This window comes from Empidonax traillii, unplaced genomic scaffold (assembly GCF_003031625.1).
Source record: "Empidonax traillii isolate 1590-97213 ecotype Southwest subspecies unplaced genomic scaffold, ASM303162v1 scaffold720:size321207, whole genome shotgun sequence".
NCBI classification, from domain to species: domain Eukaryota; kingdom Metazoa; phylum Chordata; class Aves; order Passeriformes; family Tyrannidae; genus Empidonax; species Empidonax traillii.
This window is the reverse complement of record NW_020955913.1, coordinates 166,588-188,480: the sequence shown is the minus strand read 5'-3', so window position 1 is coordinate 188,480 and position 21,893 is coordinate 166,588. Positions and strand designations below refer to the sequence as shown.

The 21,893-nt window shown below is 47.3% G+C and overlaps 1 protein-coding gene across 18 annotated transcripts in view; it reads right to left on the bottom strand.

The window, feature by feature from the left end:
* Window positions 1–21,893, bottom strand: part of PTPRF (protein tyrosine phosphatase, receptor type F) — a 241,396-nt gene that overhangs the window by 73,973 nt on the left and 145,530 nt on the right. For all 18 annotated transcript variants that reach the window (XM_027900375.1, XM_027900379.1, XM_027900376.1 and 15 more), the window contains one exon: window positions 14,913–15,023. In XM_027900375.1, the coding sequence (XP_027756176.1) occupies window positions 14,913–15,023 (111 nt within the window). The remainder of the gene's footprint in view (window positions 1–14,912; window positions 15,024–21,893) is intronic.

The window sequence follows — 21,893 nt, the reverse complement described above, 5'->3', positions numbered from 1 at the left end:
AATACTGTCAACATCGTGTGTGTACTACACATCGTCTCGGTGACAAAACAGGGCTCATTAGCTCCTTACCAGCCAGGGTAAGAATAACTTCCTTTGCCTTTTTTTCCTTTTTTTTTTTTTTTTTTTTTTTTTTTTTTTTTTTTTTTTTTTTTTTTTTTTTCAATGTCTAAATCCCAAGTCTTGCTGTATGCTCCTTTTAATCAATTATTAAATCTCCGATCAATACCTACATGAGCAATCACCAGTGAGGTGTCACCTGACTGATGGGGCAGCGCTCCCCAAATGAGACAGAACTGAAAGTGTACTCAAATGCTACACAGTCATGAGAAATGCTACACAGACTTAACCTGATGGACATGGCAATGGTTTAACATGATGGTGTGTATTTCCAACCAAAGCATTCCAGCACCTCTCCTTAAGAGTCAGGTTTCATTTTCCAATGAAAATAGCGTCGAACTACTCCAGGTAGAAGCTGTTCAAATTCTGTCCCCATCAAAGGACCAAACCCGCCCACCCACCCAAGCTGTAGTAAAACAGAAAAAAGCAAACTTTGAGGATAAAGCCATAGGTGTGCACAGAACACTCACACACACACGTGCACAAGGCAAACAGGCTGGCAGGCACCAGAGGCCACTACGAAGTCAGAGAGGCAGCGGTGGAAGGGCAGGACAGGGAGAGGGAAGGTGCACAGGAACTCACGTACAGGGACACGGGAGGACAAGACACTGGAGGACACAAGGCCATGCAGGGAAGTCGGAGCCCGGCATGCACAAACAGATTTTCCCTTCCAGCCCTGTGAGACCAGAGGCAGCACGGCCCGCTGCAGGCTCCCCCGTGCCCCACCAGAGTCCCTGCTTTCAGGGTGCTCCTGGGGCTGCGTGAGCCCCATCAGCGCCGTGTTGCCCTTGATGTGTCCTGCAGAGGCAGGGCCCGTGGGTGCCGTGGCCATGTCCCCCCAGGGATGCCAGCAGCCGACTGTCATGTGTGCTGTCCCTGTGGATCACAGCACGAGCGTGCACACAGACCCCACCAGCCTCGACACAGGCACATCACACCTCCTGCACACCGCAGCCCCAGACATCAGCTCTCCAGCCTGGCAACAGAGGAGTGGCCAAACAGGCCTCTGCCGTGCCTTTTTTCGACCCAGACTGGCCGAGCTGAGCTGCCCTCCCCTCGCTAGCGCTCCGGCAGAGCTGCCGAGCTGGGCTCGCTGCACCAGAGAGCAGCAGCGCCCCGGGCACCGCAGCTGCTAAAAACGGATGCCACGCAGAGGGGTCAGCTCCCTACACGGGGAGGGGGTCAGGGCAGTGCCTTCGGTAAGAGATCTGGCCCAGAGGAGCACGTGCAAAGGAAGGGACGGGGCTCCATCGGCCTCCCATCCTCTCCGGGGATAACTGGCAGCTTCTTGTCCCAGTCAGTATGGAGGGAGAAGGGGAGGTGCTGTCAGTTAGCATTAGTGAGAGCTGGCAGAGCTCTCACAGCAGCTTGTACAGCACCATCAACACACTCCTCAGGCTCAAGCCAATGATTTAAGTCGCTTGCTTTTCTAGCCTGAGAGTCTGGTAATAATTTAAATCAGTATAACTCCTCAAAAAGCAGCATTCTTAGGATTTCTGTCCAATTTACAAGTAAAATCACATGGGCTAGCACAGTCCATGATGCTACCCTTAAGTGCTCCAGAAAATTTTGTTGTTCTTCATTTACTGCAGCAATGAAATTTCCCTCTTTATCACAATTTTCTTGACACGAATTTGCACTTTTTTTTTTTTTTTAATCTTCTTTTTGGATAAAGATCAGAAGAAGGTGGTTTGGGGGTTTTGCAAGAACAGCCCAGGGAAAATTGCTGTGAATATTAAAATGATTTCAATGGACAATAGTATAATTCAGAGGTTTAGTTAAACCAGCAGACTGTCAAAAATGAGATTCATTATCATTCATCCCAAGAATAGGCATCGTAAGGGCCCTGTGCTGCTCCACTATTCAGCACACCTCCCCGTTGAGAGCATTCCCTGGGAAGTGAAGTGAAACCCTGGACCAGTGAGCAGTGAGTGCAGTGCAACCTGAGCCCATGCCCTGGATCTCACAGGACAGGGAGAAAGGACAGCGTGGAGACTGGATCCCCACTGGCTGGGGGGACTGCAGGGAGGAAGGAAGGGAGCAGGCAACACAAGAGCCACAAAGGTTGAGAAATGTTAATAATTCAGCATGCATTAGCATGCACATTCCTTGCCTTGAGAGCAAAGAGCATCAATCGATTGCTTGGCTCCTTTCAGCACAGGAGTGGCTGTTTCCCAACAGTCTCAGGTTCCCTCTGAGGGTGACGTTACCCCCTTGGAGAACCAGGGACCCACCCCTCCCTGCTGCTGTCAGCAAGAGCTCTAGGATCTGAGCTCAGGGCTCTCAGGCTGGTGCTGTCAGTCCCTCTCGTGTGCTGAGACACTGCTGGCATCCATCGAGGCCCTGCTGGAAACACAGCAGTGCCAGGAGGAGTGCCCGTGCTTCCAAAGCCATGCAGTGCTGCTGGGGAAGGGGAAACCAAACTGCTGTTTCCTGCTGGCTGTCTTGGCCACAGAACAGCTGAGCAAACGACAACGCTCACACCCCTCTCCCTCTAGCTCGCAGAGATCCAGACGTCTCTGCTTGCCTGATCCCACTTTTTGGTTTCCTTCCTACCATGCCTGCCTGGCACCCAACTCTGGGCGTCATCTCTCCCTTTCCTGGCACTCCATGGCTCCCTGGGCACTGCCCCACGGCGATGGGGAGTTGTGCCTGTGCTCTGCACACTTCTCTGCTCCCCTCTGACACAATCCCAAATGCTCTGGTCCTGCATCGCTGTCCTGACATCCTCTCCCCTTTGCTCCTCCTCTGCTTGAGGGAACAGCAGCCTGAAGTCCTGTTTGGTCTGAAGGAGAAGCAGGACTGCCTCGGCTGCTGCTGCTCCTACTCCCAGCACAGCCAAGGCAAGTTCGGGGGGCTCTGCTCTAACCCCCCAGCTGAGAGAAGCGGCAGTGTGTGATGCTGGGGCACACCTTGAGAGTGTGAGACTGTCCAATTTCACTGCTCCCAGCCAGGCAAGCTGAAGGATCCCCAGTGCATGGGGTGTGCTCTTGCCCTTGGCACACTCCTATCCTGTCAAAACTCCCGCCTTCCTCAGGAACCACCTCCTCCAAGCCGGGAAGGAGTTGAATTAAGGAGCTAACCTCAAACACGATCATAGGTCTGCATGGTTTACTCATCCACAGACACCTTTCATCTCTCCCTAGTGCTATCATTTTAAGGAAGGACTTCAAATGGAAAGGCAGTTGCTGAAGTCTCACAATCTATTGACAGAATCAACAGCAGGAGAGGAAAAATGGGAACCAGAAAAAATGCATTTACAGTCTAATCTTGTGCTCAAACAATGCTGTACTATTTATGCTCCCAATGCATCCTTGAGTGCTGACATTTTATAGACAATTTCCAAAACAGGGCCTTGCCATTTTTGGATTATATTTCAGCTATAACTTTTAGGTCTAATTATTTGCGCTGACAACCACATATAAAAGAGGATATATCATTACAGTGGTGCAGCACTGGAGACACATCAGCATTCAGCATACTGACATACTAATAGCAAAGTAAGGGAGAGCAAGATTGTGGAGCTCTGCAATTTGCATTCCCTCTCTGAAATTTCTCTGATGAAAATAACACAACATTAAGGAGGTGAATAAGAGAAAAGATCCACTGTATCAAGATAAAGTAACTCGTTAATAAATAACCTTGTAGCAGCCACGGAGCAATAATTAAATGCATGGGTTAGCAGTACACAGTTTAAAGTAAAGCTGGAAAAATGTAAGATGTAATTATCAGTGCCAAACAAATTATAAGCATGGCAAATCCCACTGGAATATTTAGAAACTAATTTCTGGCTTCACATTAAATATTTGTGCACGCGGGTATTTTTGGTGGAGTGGGAAGGAGGGCTGGACACAAAAAATGAGAAATTCTCCACTCATGCTAGCTTTTATCCATTCTCAGCTGCCTCTCCCCTCAGCTAAGCCACGTGGCTAAAACATTTAAGTGCCCTGTCAAAGGTTTATTCTCCAGAGGTGCCTCAGCCATCACAGCAGTGCTCCAAATTCACTGAAATCGAGGAGGCTTTGGGCCCAGGCTTAATTTCTTCTCTTTTCTTCCTCGTTCTCATTTTTCATCGCTGTCTTGGGCTCAGGTAATTTTATCCTCTACAAAATCTATTTTTAGAGGGTAAACAGCAAAAGGTCCCGTGCCTCAGTACAATCTAAATGAGAGCACGTTCCAGGGAGAGGAACGGGATCGAACTCAGTGTACTGGAACAACTGCTATGACAACTTGTTAAAACTTGTTCCAGTGATGATTATAAGATCAACTCATCCAGGTGCCTGAAAGTATGTGTCAAGAGGAGCCAGGATCTCTTCCCTGCGCCACCTGGGAGCAGTGCTGGCCTGGAGAGCCGCTGTGAGCATCCCTCACCTCCAGCGCTGCGGAGGGACAGACCCGCACAGAACCTGTTCGGTGCAGGAGTCATCTCCAGAAACTAACTCGGGACTCCTGCCAGAAACACCAGCTTTCTTCAGCATGAAACCATGAGTACCTCAAGCTAGGTCTGGAGCTGGATTTAATTTAAAGCTGGAGTCGCCTTTCGCTATTGTCCTTTATTCACCTCCGGCTCTCTGAGGGCAGCAGGACACAGCACAGCCGAGCACAAAGCAGGTTTTGGTGAGTGGCTGTGAGCTCCTGTGCACATCACCACGGGCCTCCCTGAGCCTCTTTGGGTATGTCTGGGGCCACTGACAGAGCATCCTTCTCTCCTGTCAGCAAGAGGAAGACCCAGCCCCAGGGCAGAAATCAGAGGCAGACCTGCTCGTGCCAAGGGCCCTGGTCTGAGCATGGAGAGCGGGTCACTGCCAGAGCAGGGACTGCTGAGGAGCAGGGAAGCTGCCTCAGCACGAGGGACTTGCATCTCGGCCAGCTGCCCCTGCTGCCTTGTGGCAAGTGAGGCCAGCGTGCTGGGTTTTCCTTCAGCTGAGACCAAAAGCAAGCTTTTTGCCTCTAGAGAAAGTTAAAACTTTTAGGAATTGAGGAACCTGCTCTCCCAAGCAACTTGTAAGGGAAGTGGAGATCATTCTGATCTCCGCTTCCGAAGACTGCTCTTGATCTCCAGCCAGAAAGCAGCAGCAGTTTGGAGGTATTACACTTGCACCTAGCACAGATAAAGGGTTAGAGAAGGACACCACATACAGCAGCATGCACTTCCTCCTAGCCTGCCTTTGATAAAACTGCCCTGGCTGGTATTTGCATGCAAAATGTATTCTGTGCATTCTCAAGCAACAAAGGCATGCGAGCAAAGTATCAACGCCATCACCAGTGTCACAGCAAACAGTAAGCAGATTTCATCAGGCACACTGTGGCTGCGCCTGGAAAGGAGCCAGAATCTGCAGGGCCCCCTCCCCTTTTGGGGATGGCTCTCCTCTCCCTACTGGAAAAGTCCCATCTGACGTGGCGTACTGTAGATGGATAAGAAGTGAAAAGGACCAACCTTCTCGCTGATCTGAGAGATGAAAGTTTGTTTTGTTTGATGGCAGAGTGCGATGAAGATGAGGAGGGAATAAAAAAAGACAAGGAAAAACACAGAGAGTAAAAACAGGCCAAGCTTCATCTGTCCGCACACCACTGAAACGACAAGACAAGACTACAGAGGTCAGCCACGACTTCCCACCGCGCGCACACACACACAGAAACCACTTCACGGACAGAGCGCGCCGCACTCGCACCGCTCTGGCCCCGAGCAGGGCCGGCCCCTTCCCATCCCACGCATACTCACATGAGGGTTGCTGCAGGGACTGCCCTGCTCTGGGCCAGATGCTGGAGGCACAGACACGTTTGCACGGGCAAAACGCTCACGTGAGCACACACACACACACACAGAGCAAGGGACTCCAGCCACCACACGGGACTGCTCCCACGCACCCACTCAGAGCTACAGAGACGATGGCAAAGGCACTTGAAAACCCATTGACCACACGCCGGGACGAGCGTGTACGTGGGTCTGAATTTTGTAAAGTACGAAAGAAATGCTCCAAGTGGCGAACGGGAAAAGTCTTCCACCATGAAGAGCTGTTCCCCCCTCTCCAAACAAAGAGCTAAACGCAGCAGAGAGGCATTAGGCAAGTGACAGACATGCGCAGTCTCAGCCGGGCTCAGTTTTGGGAGAGCCTTTTTGGTACTGTGCTGTGAGCGAGAGATGGACAAGAAATCAGAAGGACAAAACACACCCAGAGAGAATTGAGCAGGTCCCAGTTTTTTGTTCCTGCGGGAGAGACAGTAGAAGGTTAGTGGCATTTTCCTTATAGACAAAGAAGATCTTATTTCTCTGGCAGGAGTGACCTCACTCCAGCTGCAGATCTGTGGTGTATCAGCTGTAATCGAACCCTCACCGAGAGAATACACAAATGGATTTGATAGTTAAAGACTGCTTATGAGTCACATTTTTGATGGGGGAAGGAGAAGGCGGGGGGGAGGATCTTGCTTTCCAGCAGAAACACTGAAAATGAGAGAACAGCATGTGGCATTATACAGTGCAAGAGTACAGTCAGCCCCGTCCAGCGATCAAGAGGACAGCATTTTAACCAACACTGACATGGTACAGGCAAGACAACAAGCTACCAATAACAGCTACCACAGTGGCCTAGGAAGTGCAGTGGAGCTTGCTGGAGAACAACAAAACACTAGTTTATGTTTCTTCAAGTGAACTGATATCAGGGGACCTGAACCAGCCAACTCAGAGTTAAACTGGCCCATAAGTGAGGGCCACATCCAGCAAGGAGTCCCACCCAGAAATCCTCAAAACAAACAGTCCTAGCTTAAGGTCCAGGTTTCCTCTGGCCTGCTTCACACAGGGGATTTACCTCTCGGTCTACAAAACATTAACATAAGGCTCATTTGATCCTGCGAGACCCCGTGATGGGAGGGAACCTTTTTATTGCTGCTCCCAAGCTAACACTTTATTTCCCAATCTAATGGAGCATATCACATCTGCATGGCCTCAGCAGGTAGTGAGGGGCTCCTGCCTTCTGCTCAGCTCTTCCCAGCAGGGAGGATTTGTTTCCTGCCCTTGCCCAGGAAGGACAGTGCTTCTGGCAAACCAGACACGCTCCTGAAGGGGCTGCATTTCTGGGAAGCAGCACCAACATCGCAGCAGGGCCACACAAACTCCAAGTGCTGCCAGCACGGACCAACCTGCTGCACCCATTGGGGCTGTGAGACTGAAGGGTAAGAAGCTGAAGGGTCTGTACTGGTGGATGATGCTGGAACAGCTACAGGAACACCTGTCCTTGCTGCCGAAGCACAGCAGCTGCAGAGCCACCCCCTGCCCTTGGGGAGGACTGATGGACCCCAGACATACCAAGGGGCATCGCTCTGGTGCCACCTGGCCTGCCTGGGGACAAGGTGAGGGGTGCTGCTGCAGCTGGGGACAGCCAGGGGGCTTTTTTTTTTTGAGGGAATCTGGCAGGGATTGCATGATTCAGTGGGCATGGAGAGGAGTAGGCTCCAGCAGTGGCTTTCCCCACATGTTGACATTTCAGATATTGGAGCTGGAAAGGCGAGGAGACACATATGAAACACACTAATTCAAACAGATTACTTTCTGGTTTGTCAAACAGGAACAACTTTAGGACCTGCTATTTGTCATTAATTGCTGGATTATCTCTTAATCTCTTTTTATATTAGTGGTTTATAAGGAATAAAACCCAGTATCAGGCTATTTTGGAACAGCTGTAAGGTGAGAGGGAACACCTGGACGACAAGTTCTGCTTTTTCTTTAGTTAAGGCTTAAACAGCTGCTGCTTTATCTGAGATAAACCTGATAAATGGCAAATTGAAAGTTTCATCTCCTTACAGATCCCATTCACATGCTCCCTTATCTCCAATTCTTTATCCATGTCACTCCTAAGCTAAGAAGCATGTTTTATCAACAGTTTTTTTGCTTTCTTTACAGAACAAATGACTGATCAGTGACAGCAAGTAACATCTGCCACCCCACCACGGAGGGACAGAGGATTTAAGACTGGGGTTACCCAGAGTATCCCCTGATACATGACAGCTCCCCAGGCACATTACCTTGTTCCCACAAACCTGAGCTGCCTGGCAGCTAAGCTGAACACACCAGTCTAAATGCAAGACAAAGCACGTCACGTGAGGCTAGCAAGTTCCAGAAGGCAAAAACGGGGTTCTTTTTGAGTTCCAAGCTGAACCAGCAAAGAAGCAAAAGAGCAAGGCTGCACATCAGAGATGTGTCAGATGGCCCCCGTGCTCTGCAGGCAGAAATTCCCATGCTGACTGAATTTGGCTTTTACCCTGCCACAGATGTGCTTGTCTGTGCAGCAGCAGCACTCTAACCATAGCAGCCTGTTGCAGAAAGAATGAATTTGGACTTATGGGAAGCTCTGCTTTTGAGTATTCTTGGGCATTAGCTTCCTGAAACGAGGCAGGGGGCTGTGGCCAGGATAGGAAGGCACAGGTCTAAGAGTTCAGATCACTAGCTCAAACAAAGGAACACATTTTGAAAGCTTTTCAGAGTGGGAAGCTAATACTTTCCTGAAAGCAACAAGAAAGTTCATTATCCCAACTGGCTCTGCAATTCTGCTGGGAACTGCCAGCATCTGTCCTGTGCAAAAACCCTCTGGTGCTATGCAAGGCATTAATATAAAGGCCAACCCAGGCACTCTGGAATCAAAAAGACAGAGAGGTTAACAAAAACCCAGAGGGGGATGAACCTGTTCCTGCTTATCTCCAAAAGCACATCTTGTGTCTCAAGGACTCCACATAAATCAAATTTTATCCTTTACAGCTTTTAGTGGTATAGAGGAACAAAAGGACAGATTGTCTTTTTTACGCCAGATTACATGAGAATAAGACAACCTCCCATTATGTCCGATGAACAATGTTCTCATGCCACAGTGATGAGTATATTCCATCCTAGAGAGACAGACAGGATGCTCAGGGCGCCCAACCATCCTTTCCCATTCACAGTGCACACACATGCATGCATGAATTCAATTAAGAGCAGAAAATCTCAGAGCACCAGAGATGTATTTCTTCGCCCTTTGTGCAAGTGGATATGGAAGGGGAGGGAATGGACATTTAGTTGGCACAGATATGCAGGCCTAATTGTTCCACAGACGTCTGTGCAGGTCATGTGGGAAAGAGGTTTTCAAGTCCATTCCTGTGTTGCATTACCATGCACTGAGCCACCAGTCACTCTCCTTCTATTTCCCATAAAGGTCATTTTACAAATAATCAGACTTGAGCCTCAAATTTGCACTTTGAACCATCAAAGGACTTTGCAAGGAATAAAACTGTTAAGCTTATTTAGTTGAGTTCTATAAAGCACACTGAAATCTTAAGATGGAATGTGCTCGCTGAAGGACAAAGAACTATTATTTATTAAACCACGATCATCAAAATCACTACGGCGCAGCAGAAGGCTCGGAGCAACACATGCTCCATGCCAGTAGAAAAAAAAAAACACGACAAAAATATTCATAATGGTAATACATGGGGAGGAGAAAACCTGGCAGAAGCCTCCGTGTGCTCCTCCGGCTCTGAAGCCAGGCAGCTCCAGCACGAGCCGCGGTTCTGAGCGAGCAGCGTCTGTCTCCTGGCATCGCTGGCATCAGGCTGCGCTCGCCCTGAGCCTGCTTACAACCAACCTGCCCAAACCACAGCTGCTCTGACTTGGGCTACAGCAGGGAGAAGCACCCCGGGGCAGATGAAATGAAGTACTGAAATCCCATAAAAAGGAGCACCCTTTCTTCATCGGTGTCACCGCCCTCTGTCACGCTGCTGGGCTGCAGCGTTACCTTGAGGTCAGGACTGCACAGAGCAGGGGGATATCACAGCCCTTCAGACCTGCAGCCCTCCTCAGCTGTCAAGGGCTACACTCTGTGGCCTCTGCTGCAGCCTGGCTTTGCTTCTTCTGATGGTCCAGGGCAGACATCTGTCCGAAGCGGCAGTGTGGGTCATCCAGTCTGATTCAACTGCCAGTTCACGTTTCCTGTCATCCAGGCATCTCCCTCACAAGTCTCTCCAGCCCCTGCTTGCCTGTGATCACTGCCAGGCCCTCAAGCACCGGCAATGTCCCTCTCTGGGCAAGTCCTGTCACCCCTATCAGCCCCGAGGACAGGCAGGTTTAACCAAGCACATTGCCAGAAGTGTGTACGTAGCTGGGTTGTAAACAAACGTACTCCCTTGTTGTTCAGCAATTTTTCAGACATCCCCCCAGTTTCGGCTGCTGACTGTTCAACCACTGTCCTCAGCTTTTACTCCTCTCCTGGCAATAGCCTCGAGTTTTGACTGCTGTTGCTATTTTAGCTGTTTTAATATTACATAAGCAGAAAACGTTCCTTTTCGAGGCGTCAAGTCTTGTTGCTCCAGGCCCACGTCAGTCATTCAGAATTATTATTATTTACACAAGGTCCCTGCTGCAGTAAGTATTATATAGCCACAAGTGGCCATTTCGGTGAGCTCCCTCTGTGCCTGAGCCTAAGCTAAGTGCCAAGTTCCCAAGGATAAAACCCTGCAGAGGCCAGAGAATTGCTGCTAGGAACAGAGCCACTATCCACATTTTTGTTTCGGGTGATGGCTCCTTGGTGAAATATGGCAAACAAAACTTCAGGCTCCAAGCGATGTTCCCTGCTGCCAAACGAAATACCATAGCCTGGCCTTTCAAAAAGCGGATGAAAAAAGCACAGATTTTTTTTCAGGAATGTGATTTCTATTTACTGTAGTCTGATTTGCTAGCTTGCAATTTGGGGGAAGAGCAGACAACTCAGTTTTAAATGGTCTTTTTCTGAAAGTGGTTGCGTGGCTGCTTCCCTACAGTATATGCAGCATTTTGGGCCAGGGAACTCGCTGTGCTTGCCCCACTGGGCCATGCCTTGAAGGCCTGAAAAGCAGCACTTAAGAAGTGAAAACTGGGCAGCAGATTTCTCGTTTGATGGGGTGTATGGAGGCAATGCTCCCTTAAGTACCAGTTCACTGCTGTAAGTAGCACTGGTGAACTCCACAGTGTATTAATAAAGGATATTCTTACACACAGTCTTCCTGCTCATCTGCTTCACCGAAGCAGGGAAAAAAAAATAACATCATGTGTAGAGAAACAGAAGGGTGGATAAACCCCTTTATACAGGGAAAGAGAAGACTCAAATCACAGTGCCACCGTTGAGGGGTTTACCACACAGGCCACCACCTTCACAGGCATTTCACAGGACAAGACTTTTGGCTGAAAATGCTCCTTTTTGTGCAGATGTCCCTGAAGCTGCAGGCAAATGAAAAATGAAATGTGTTCATTAAAAACCAATAGTGTAAGTGAACCAGTGCAATTATTCTGTACTCCCAGTGGGCATGACGAAATGACACCACCTTTTCCTTTTTTCCACACTAGGTACATTCTGCCTTCTACTCTTAAATCAATTCCTTGAATGTCTTGAGTAAACTTCTTGGATCTTCTGCTGCTAAATTAGACAGTAAACTCTCTGGATTAGAGGAATCACATCTTCCATATGTTTCTATTCCCTTCCCGTCTCCCTGCAGCACCATTGTCCCAAATCTAATCACTCCTACAATATACTGTGGTAGATGTAACCACGGCCCACGGATGGATGAGTGTTTCTTCACGGTGGTAACAATAACATCCACACCAGCCCTGGCAAACATGCTTGTGCTCAAAAGGGCAGGACAGGAATACGCCACTGTGCCCCCTTCAAAACCCCTGCTATGCCCCAGACAGCCACCTTGCCCTGGCAACGCTCCCTGCTCTTGCTTTCACCCTGTTCTTGCTCCTCTGATGGTCTGGATGTTTTCTGCAACCCTCCAGCAGCGGGAGGCAGTCAGATCCCAGTGCTGAGCCCCAAGCCCCATCCCGGCTCGGCAGCAGCAGCCAGATAGACCCATCAGTCCAGAAGCAGAAGGCTTACGAGGGTTGCTTTCCAGCACGCTTAGCAAGATGAAAATAATAGCTGCGAGGAAAAATGCATCCATTTTCCTTTACAAATCCCTGGTGTGGAAATGTTTTAACTTTTAATGAAGTCCATCTGTGCAGAAGTGCTGGCTGTAAAGGATTCACAGAGACAAGACACTGGTGTAGCCTGCTCCTTCCTCCTCCTGTTTTTCCATTGATATAGAAAGCCCTGAGCAGTGCCTGGATACTCCTTCTCAGCACCCAGTCTCTTCCTTTGTTAGCATGAGAAGTATAAAGATGCTAATGAGCCTGTGCTTTCCAACACGGCCCCCTCACAAAGGATTACCTGGGAGGCTAGGAAAGGGGAGGGCACGATCAAAAACATAAATCCCAGGAGTCAAGAGACAAGCAAACATTTGAACTATTTAGGAAAACAATAGGCTGTAAATGAGAGCAGGCACAAGCAGTCCCAAGAACTCCACTGAGGAAATCAGTGCTGCTGCTCCACACTCAGCCATGCTTCCCGAGGAAGTGGCTTCTTGGGTATTCACTGCAATGAGGTCAATCATTATAAAACCACCAAGCAATGGCAGTGCAGCCCACGTACTTAATTTCCACTGTAATTTAGCATTAATTAATGTCCTCTCTAGTAAAGATGCAGGCACTTTATGAAGATCCTACTCCAAGTCACTGATCTGTCTAATGACAACACTGTAGGACTATTACAAGAAACACCCCCCCAGGGTTTCTTTTATTCTGCATCCCAGAGCTAAGAAAGAAGGATATTTTATTTTTTTCCTTGCTTGTTAAAGAAATATTGTTCTCGGTTTGAGTAACTTTTGGAAGTCTTTAACTAATGTAGTAACAATGTGACCTTTTTTTTTTTTTTGGTAGGACATTTGCTATCAAAAACTGTAAGCAAAAATACCATCTGGGACCCGGAACGTACAGGAAATATCATCTGATAATAATTTATGGGATATCGCATCTTAAACATACAGCAGGACTTCACGAGGATCACACAGGTTGGAAACTCATATTGTAAAGATTATGTGCAAGAAGAAGGTCTGTTCCAAAAATTTATGTGCAAAAAAAAAAAAAAAAAAAAAAAAAAAAAAAAAAAAAAAAAAAAAAAAAAAAAAAAAAAAAAAAAAAAAAAAAAAAAAAAAAAAAAAAAGACAGTTAACAGGCAAACATACATCTGAGAATATGCTGATGTGAATGTCAGGGCCCTCTCACATGTGCAGACCATCCACGGCCCATGCTTAGCCCAAAAACAGGACAGATGAAAACCTTGCTGAGCAGCAAGCCGAGTGTAAAATTCAGTGCACTCCCCAGTCTTGTGGGATTCATTTGCTAAACAAAGAGCGTTCATTAGTGAGAAATCGTGAAGTTGTTAAGCTTTTCTACCTCTTGAAGCTTCTGTGCCTCTTTCAGCCACACCTCTACAGAAAACAGAACACTGACAGTCTGAGCCTGTTACAGGAAGCAAGAGCATCCCAAATACTGCAGCAATGCAGCTGGGTATCCACAAAAAACCTATGCAACAACAGCCAGCCTGGTAACTAGAATTCTTTTCTCTGAGAGTGCAAAGGGTCAGTCTGGGATGAGCTTTAGTACAGCTTGCCTGAAAAATGAAATTGCAAGAACACAGGGAGTTCAAAATCATCCATAAGTACACTGTGAGAGTGAAATGAGTGATTCCACTGCATAGATATAGCTTCATCTTCTGAACAGGCTTAATTGCATACTTCAGTCTTCCAAAGACTCTTATAATCCAAATTACGCTGCAAAACAGAAAAGCAGTCCCCCATAATAAGCAACAAAAACAATGCCAGAAGCCACTCCTAGAAGCAAACACACAGCATGAGAAGACTTTTATTATTCTCATGTCCTCTTTCCATACTAACCAAAGCAACACAGCTTTAAGACTGTATTTTCTTTCTTCAGATCAGAGGAAGGAAGAGATGAATATGATGTTTTATTATTTTTTATTAGACTGTTGATTTACCCCGTGGAAATAAAACCTGGTCCTAACTTCCTAACAAGCAATGGGTTGCACCAGCACCAGGATGTTCTTTTTCTTCTTGGGAAAACCCATAACTACATTTCCCAAGGGTTCCTGACCAGTGGCTCTGGTTCTACAGAGTTCTCTGTGAAGCAGCACATTTTTTTTCTTGTTAAAAATTAACAGAAAGTGTAGAGGGAATTTAGCCCTTGCTTCTCTCCAAGCTAATTCAAACACCTTCAATGCAGAATAACAAAACTGCCAGGAGACCATCCTAATATAAATCCTAGTTATTTTGGTACGTTGAAGAAAACAGCTTTAAATAGGCAACATAGCATAACCATTAGAAAAATCACTTTATACGAACTGTGGCTAATTTCCAGCAGGTTCCCAGTGTGAGCCTTTAATACCCAGAGGCTCAATCATTGATGCATATAAGATGGATTAGGACAACTCCAAAACCATACTCAGTTTTTAAAGGTACACATTCCAAAGCAGAGGCCTAAATATTGTCTCACTACAGCTGAGCACCTCTGGCTCATCAGTGCATGACCAGTTTTACAGTACTCCACCAAAGGTTAGTTTCTACTAAGAGGATTAAGCACCACTTGATCCCAATTAAAATAACTATGACACAAAGTTAAGGAGTTCAAGAGAGAAAGGAATTCCAATTCTGCCCCTATTTCAGCATTTTACATAATACCACATACACAGCAAAAAAAACCAAAAAAACCACAGATTTCCAGAAATGTGAGTCAAAACCAATGTGGATCAAAGATCTTATTGAATGTAACTTGCTGGGTTTTGAGAAAAAGGCCCCATCACACAATCCACCAGCTGTGACTGGGGAACATACTCCTTCACTGAAAGCCATGGAACCTTTTGGAAGGGAGGAGAGTGACCTCCTTGGGTGGATGCTGCTCTTACCTCGAACATAAAGGTTGGCTGGGGCAGAGTAGCGGGTTCCTGCGCTGTTGGTTGCAACACATTCGTATTTGCCTTGGTCTGACTCCTCACTGTTCTCTATTTGCAGAGCTCCTGTACACAAACAAGATGAAACAGACAATTCTCAGGTTATGGCAAATCTGGTAATCAAACTGACAGCCTCTGAAAAGGAAGGCCATGCCCCACGCTTTTAAGGTATCTTCCTGGATAAATATTTCATGATGTTCCCTGGACCCACAGGACACCAGCATGCAGCCAAAGGTACCCAGTCTGCTGTTAGAAACTCGTGAAATTGATTGTTGTTATTTTTCTGATGTGCAGGGAACCAGTTATTGTTGTATTTCCAACCACCCCAAGCACTTATATTCATTGCTTCAATAAAGGAAAAAAACCATACACATACGCACATATTAATTACAGCTTTGCATGGGACTCCTGTCTAATAAAAGAACCTTTAATAAGCCTTTAATCAAAACAGCCAAGCACAAAGCACACTAACTGTAGCTGTTTGTTTGTTATCTGATCCACACAAAGCTTAGCAAGCACCCAACAAATTGCGACCTTCCTGCAGAAACTGGCGGATTCCCATCCCTCCCACTTCACCACCCTTCCTTCCAACAGACATCCCTTTCTGAGAAAACACTGTCCTTAGTCAGCTTTCTCCACGTTAAGTGAATCTCCTTGTTCTTTCAGATTTCATTACACGTGATATAAAAAGATTAGAAACTCAGTCTGAGACAACAAAGATACGCACCAGCGCAACACACACGCTTTGCTGCACCGGCACTCTCGTGAAAGCCACCCCTCCCTTTGTCCCAGCAGTGCCTGGCCTTTCAGCCAGCTTCCTGCCTGGCACAACTGGCCACACCTAAACTCCCTGAACCCGGCTCCATGCGCAGACTGAACCATGGAGATGCAGAGGAAGGAAGAAGCAGGATGCACATGACAGCAGCCTGGCACTGCAGGAGTGCATGACCCTGGGCAGGCTCTGAAGCTGCTCAGCCTGCTTCCCCCACCCCCCCCCAGGCATTGTAGGAATAATTTTTTAAGTGTCTCCAAGTGCTCAGATTCTGCTGGTTAGGACAGCCTGTAAGAGGGCAACTCTGCTCACAAACCACACACTGAACTAGAAGACATTAACCCCTCTGCTTGTAAGGATTTGAACTCATTTCTGCCTGCCACGGTTCAAAATGACCGCTGAGGGACGCACTGAGAATGGTCGGTGAAATTGCCTTCTCCCTTTCTTGCTGGTTCAAGCTGCAGAGGTCAAACTCAGTTTTTCATATCACCAGTACAGAAGAAAAACTAATGTGAATCAACCACTGCCACCTACATTATTTAGAAGGATAAATTGAGACCGTAGCATAAGCCTATATGTCATGGGGAAAAATGAACTTCCCTGGGTTCTGCCATATAATAAAAATGATGTACAGAGCCCTCCCTATTGTTGCATTAGCGCTGGAAATGAGGCTTCAGCTAGACAGAGAAAGCTTGTTTGCAAAAGTCTTTCCACCTACTAACAAAAGGACCTGCCAGCTTGCCCAGCCACAGCACTCTCTGGACACACACAGGCCAAAAGCCTACAGAGCTCTTCTGCTTAATTCAGGGAGAACAGCGAATTTCTACACGCTCTCTGGGAAAAACATCTTCAAGCAGACAGCAGCATGACAGGCAGTGGTGCAGGACGAAGCTTCCTCGCACTGACAGGATACAGAGAATCAGAGAATCTAGGAATGGAAGAGACCTATTACGTTACCTCGTGCATCCCTGGGGGGCAGGGCAGGATTGCTCCCTGTTGTAAACGTACTTGTGTTCTGTCCGATCCCATTTTAAATGTGCCAAGTGATAGGTCTTTCACCGCCTCCTCAAGGAATTGATGCCACTGCCTGGTTATGCTCTCTGTCAGGAAGATTTTCCTGGAACTCACCGTGTATTACCCCCCTTCGTAATTTCTGCTCATTACTCCTTGGGCAGGCACGTGCTGCAGGGCTCACGCCGAGTGCCTGCATCAAACTTGGCTGGGAAAAAGCTGCCTGATGCAAAACATACCCCAAATTAACAAGAAACCCAACTGGCTGGGCTGTGAGCAGAGCCAGCTTCAGGTGATGGGCAGGGGTGTCTGCCTAGAAAAAAGTAATATCCCTAGCTAATCCTGCCATAAACTCATATCTTTTAAAATGCCCCTTTTAGCCATTTAATAGATATCACTGGTATTTATACCCTTCATACTCGTGACCCCCACGCCACTTAAATGTCAGTCAAAGTATTTTTTTTATCTCTAGGGACCTCAACAGCAGAAAGAAAAAACATGAGAGGGTGAAGAAAATGAAGGCAGAGGGGAGTTTCAAATGACATGCTGTCAATGCCTGTCAAGTTCTGCAGCCAGCATGGACCAGTTTCTAAAACCATACTATGAACATGTAACATGTGTCAGCACCTGCCTACAAACTGCTCAGGGACATTGGGCAAGGGATTCTGGTTTAGTCTGGCTTGGCACAACTATTCAAACTAAGGTGTGCCAGGAGCAAGAGAAAAACCAGAGCAGAAGGAAGTTAACGCAAACCTCTCAAGTGAACCAGAAAGAAAACAGGTACTGCAATAAATCATCATTAGACAAACATACAGATCCTGCAGCACGGCTGACAGCGAGCAGAAACTGGAAGGATCATGGTAAACTGATGGCAGTCAGAGGGACTACAGGGGTCTTCTTGAAGGACAACTTGAAACTAAGTGATGGATCCAGGAAAGGGTAGGGTGTCTCAGGGCAAAAAAGATTTAGGAATAAAGTTACGAAGCTAATACATTTCTGGGATCAGAAAGCTGGAGACAGAAATGCATCTGAGACTCGTAAAAAAAACCTCCCCTACATATAAAATGCTCCCAGCATTAGTTCAGTGATCCCAGAGAAATTCAATAGTTTTGTCTCTTGGAAGGTTCCCATCTAGACTGGACAGGACACAAGGAGTACAGGAAAGGAAGAACTGAGTTCTGAGTAGCTCCTTTCCCTGAAATTCATGGAAGCTGCACCCAAAGACTCTCAAAAGCGCAGTGAATTCCTTGCCTTGACAAGTGCAAAGGACCTGATTTCTATTCCTAGCCCTGTCAACATCTCATAATCTTCTGCACCTCTGCAAACCAGGGCTAGGAAGGACTGATTTACTTTTTATTCATGACTTTGGGATTTATGTTGCACAGATTGCTGAGTAAGGTCTTGTCCACACAGGGTTCTGCAGCATTTCTTTCACATCAGAGTGAAATCCTTCCCTGTGGAGCACCACTGGACTTCTGCTGCCTCCTAAGCCCCTGAGCTGCAGAGGGGCTCCAGAAGGAGAAGTGGGGCAGCAGCGATTCCTCACCACGCTCCCACGTCAGTCAGTCTTGCTTGTGGCTCGGATTTGCTCCCAATAACACATCTCAGCTTATCAGAGCGCTGACAGCTCCTGAGAAAAACCCCTGGCTGCTCTCCAGTGCCACAGAGAACGGTGACAAGGCAGAGCTTTCTGGGGCTGAGGGCAAGAGCCAGCTCTGATGACTGACAAGCATTCCTTCTACTGTATTCCTTATTCCTCTTTCCTCTGTGCAGGTAGCACCTTGCCAGTCCCTCCCCTCCTCTCCTGGCTTTTCTTTTGCTCTTTAACTCGGGTACAGACAGCAGACCCGTTAGCAGCTCTCCAAGATACTTATCTATTCAAATATACTTGTGCTCAGGCAGAATCATTAGGTGCAGTTGACAGTGGTTAAAAGCAGCATTTAAAAGTGCACTGCACAGAGAAAGGGAAAGGCAGATCCTGATAAGGGCTGCTTGTTGGCAGTGCTGGGTACTGTTGTGCCATGGAGGGCTTGTCACTCTCTCCTCTAGGTGACGAACTGAATGTAGAAGGTTCTGTGCCGTCATACAAATTGATCTTTGAAATCCTGCTCCGTAGCCCATCAGGTGCCTGTGCCCTCTTCTCCCAGAGAGCACTGCATGGAGCCAAACACAGCAGATCCTGGGGTGACACTCTTCCGTATCTCTTCAGCCCAGAGCTCCATCCCCAGTGGTGGAAGAGGCTCTTTTTCTCAACTGGGGCATTCCCAGCCTCAGTTGTCCCAGCTCTCAACACGGGGACTGACTTTTTGCGCCCTGGTTATAAAATTCCAGACATGAAATGAAATGCTCCTGGAAGTACCTCAGAGTCAGAGGAACCAGGCTGCAGTCGTGACACTCATCCAAGGAAAGGACCTGTAACTCAGATATAATAAACCCAGCTGCCTGACCAGGGCCTTTCCTCTCAGTGAAGAGGTAAATTTTGCCCACCCTGCACACTAGAGCACTTGGCTACCCCTAAACCCCTCCCTTCCACCAGCTTCCTTCACATAAATACTGACTGACTGCAGCACTATTCTTAGCCTCCTCTTCAGCCAGTGCTCAGGTGTGGGTCCCAATCCTTTCTGCTAAAAATTTCCTCCTAGAGAAGGAGGATTCCTCTAATAAAATCCAGGGAGCTGTGGAGCAGGATCAGAGGCAAGCCCAGACCAAGCAAGGACCCATAAATGTGAATATGGTGGAGAAAGAGACACTGTGAAGCCCTTACAACGAGAGGGTTGGACTCGACACCCTGGCTGCTGCCTGAGATACCCAACACATGCCATGAAAAACCACCAAAACCATGCAAGAGTCACTAACAATAAAAATGAGCATTTCCTATTATTCGCTATTTTTGGTAATTTATAACAGCAGCATCTCCCAGCTGTTACTGAGGACTGCACCTAGCCTCCACCAGCCACAGGCGCTGCCAAGTATGCAAAACAAGGTAACTACAAATATATTTTCATTGTTCGTGTTCATTACGGTTATTATGCCTGAGAGGCCGGTGATTGGCATGCAAGGGGCCTGTTCTGGATGGCAGCACTGCTGAGAAATCACTCTCCTGGGCACCAGAGGCAGCTGCTGAGAGCACCCCACGGCTGCCGTGAGCTGGACTCGGGCAGAGAGGGAGTAAAGGAGACTCAACGTGCTCGGCAGCATGAGGCCTCCTCTTAAGACAGCTGAGTTTCAGGATGCTCTGATCTCTCACTAGCAGGTACAGGCAATCTCAGGGGACTCTGTGTCAGATGCAAGACTACAAGCACTGTCAAATGCACAGTAACACCTCTCCGTGCTTCTAAAGGGACACGAGTCAATCTGAATTCCGACAGTAAGAAACACGGCATTACAAACATTTCCAGGCACTACCCCACCCAAACACCCCCTGACACTGATCTTCTCATTTTTAAATTGTTTTCCTTTTGCCTTTTGGTTGTGTTTTTTTTTGTTTTTTTTTTTTGCTGACTGGAAAAACCTCAAGAAACAGGAAGGAAAAAAAAAATCCTATCGCACACAAAGTGCAACCAAATGTACAAACACATGCTCAAAAGGAGACAGCAAAATTCTTTTAGCTCCCTCTAATCCCTTTGGATAGCTTTACGCTCCAGCTCGCAAGGATAGCGTCGAAATATCGGAGCTATATTTAAACCAGTTCGCCTGGGACTGGAAAAGGTTTAGCTGCAGCTCTGCAGAAGTCGGTTGTGGGTGTTTACCTGGCTTCCCAGACAGCTTCTGACACCCAAGTGAGCTGATCTAAAGTTAATTCAGACAGACCTCTGCTACGCTGACGTCTGCAGGGAAGAAATACTCTTATGTATGGGAACCTCTGATATTTCCTGTGGTGACAGAAAAGTAACAAATAAATCTGACTGGAGAGGGATAATGCCTGAGATGATGATATTTCTTTACCTCCTCGTGTGCATCTGATCTAGTGCCTGTTCAGTCCGGCACCCACCAGAAACACAACTGTGCTCTGCTCTCTCTTACAGCCCTGGGCAGGAAAACGCAGCCAGGTTTCACAAGAGGTTGAGTGAGTTCAATTGCAGAGAAATGCTGGAAATGAACATCTTTTATATTCTACTTGGAAAATACAAATGGGGCAGAACTTGCTTAGGCGTGGATTTGCTGATACTATCTGTGGGTCACCTTAAGAGGCCAGGTATTGCCCAATCTGAGAGGCATTTATCAGCTCTGTGTCTTTCTGACGAACAAACATGGATTTCGAGATTAAACTGCTATCTGGGGCAGTCCCAGAGGGGTAAACAGTGAAGCTACAAATGTAAATTCTGAGTTAAGGATGGGAGCTCCTCCCATTTCAGGGAAGCCAGACATGTCTTGGACAGAAAGGACCAAATGCACGGGGTAGGGCCGAACGAAATGTTTACAGACAAAAAAAATCTCCTCCTGTTTGGAAGGGTGCATGGTAGAGTTCCTCAGGTTGTCCTCTGGCTAACCACACACTGCTCCCTGCGAGTGGGTTTGCCACCACTCTGGCACAAATGTCTTGGATTACATCCCAAATACTCCAGACACACAACCCCTAGCAACACAGAACACAGCAGCAATCAAATCAAACCAAAACCACTCCTTCCCACCCCCCCCCACCGTCGTCATCATCACCAAAAGGGTTCATTAAGAGTAATTAGTTCACCCTTCCTTTCAGACCAAATTAACGGATTCCAAAGCATCAAACTTACCTTAATGAGGAACAAGAGTGCAGCTGGGTATAGAACATGGCAGAACAGTCACTTCTACATGGACACAACCTCACCATCATAAAAAGCACTTTCATCTAATCTGTCGTTATCTTTAGAAATTCAGTGACCTCCGTTTTAAATAAAAGGCATCAGGCTGACAGAAATCCTCTAGGAGAAGCCAGAGAGCAGCACGTGGCTTCTGTTTGCTCTCACAGAAATGTCATCTTTGACATTCAAACAGGACACATATATTTTAAATAATGTCAAGAACATTCTCAAAATACCTCGTCAGGACTCAAACGGGGGCGGGGAGGGGGTGGGGGGTGCGGGGAGCTCATGTTTTATGAGATGGATGGTTCTTTTTCACAGAGATGCGGTCGGTTCCCAAGCAGGACGGATGGAGCATCCATGTGGTTCTGG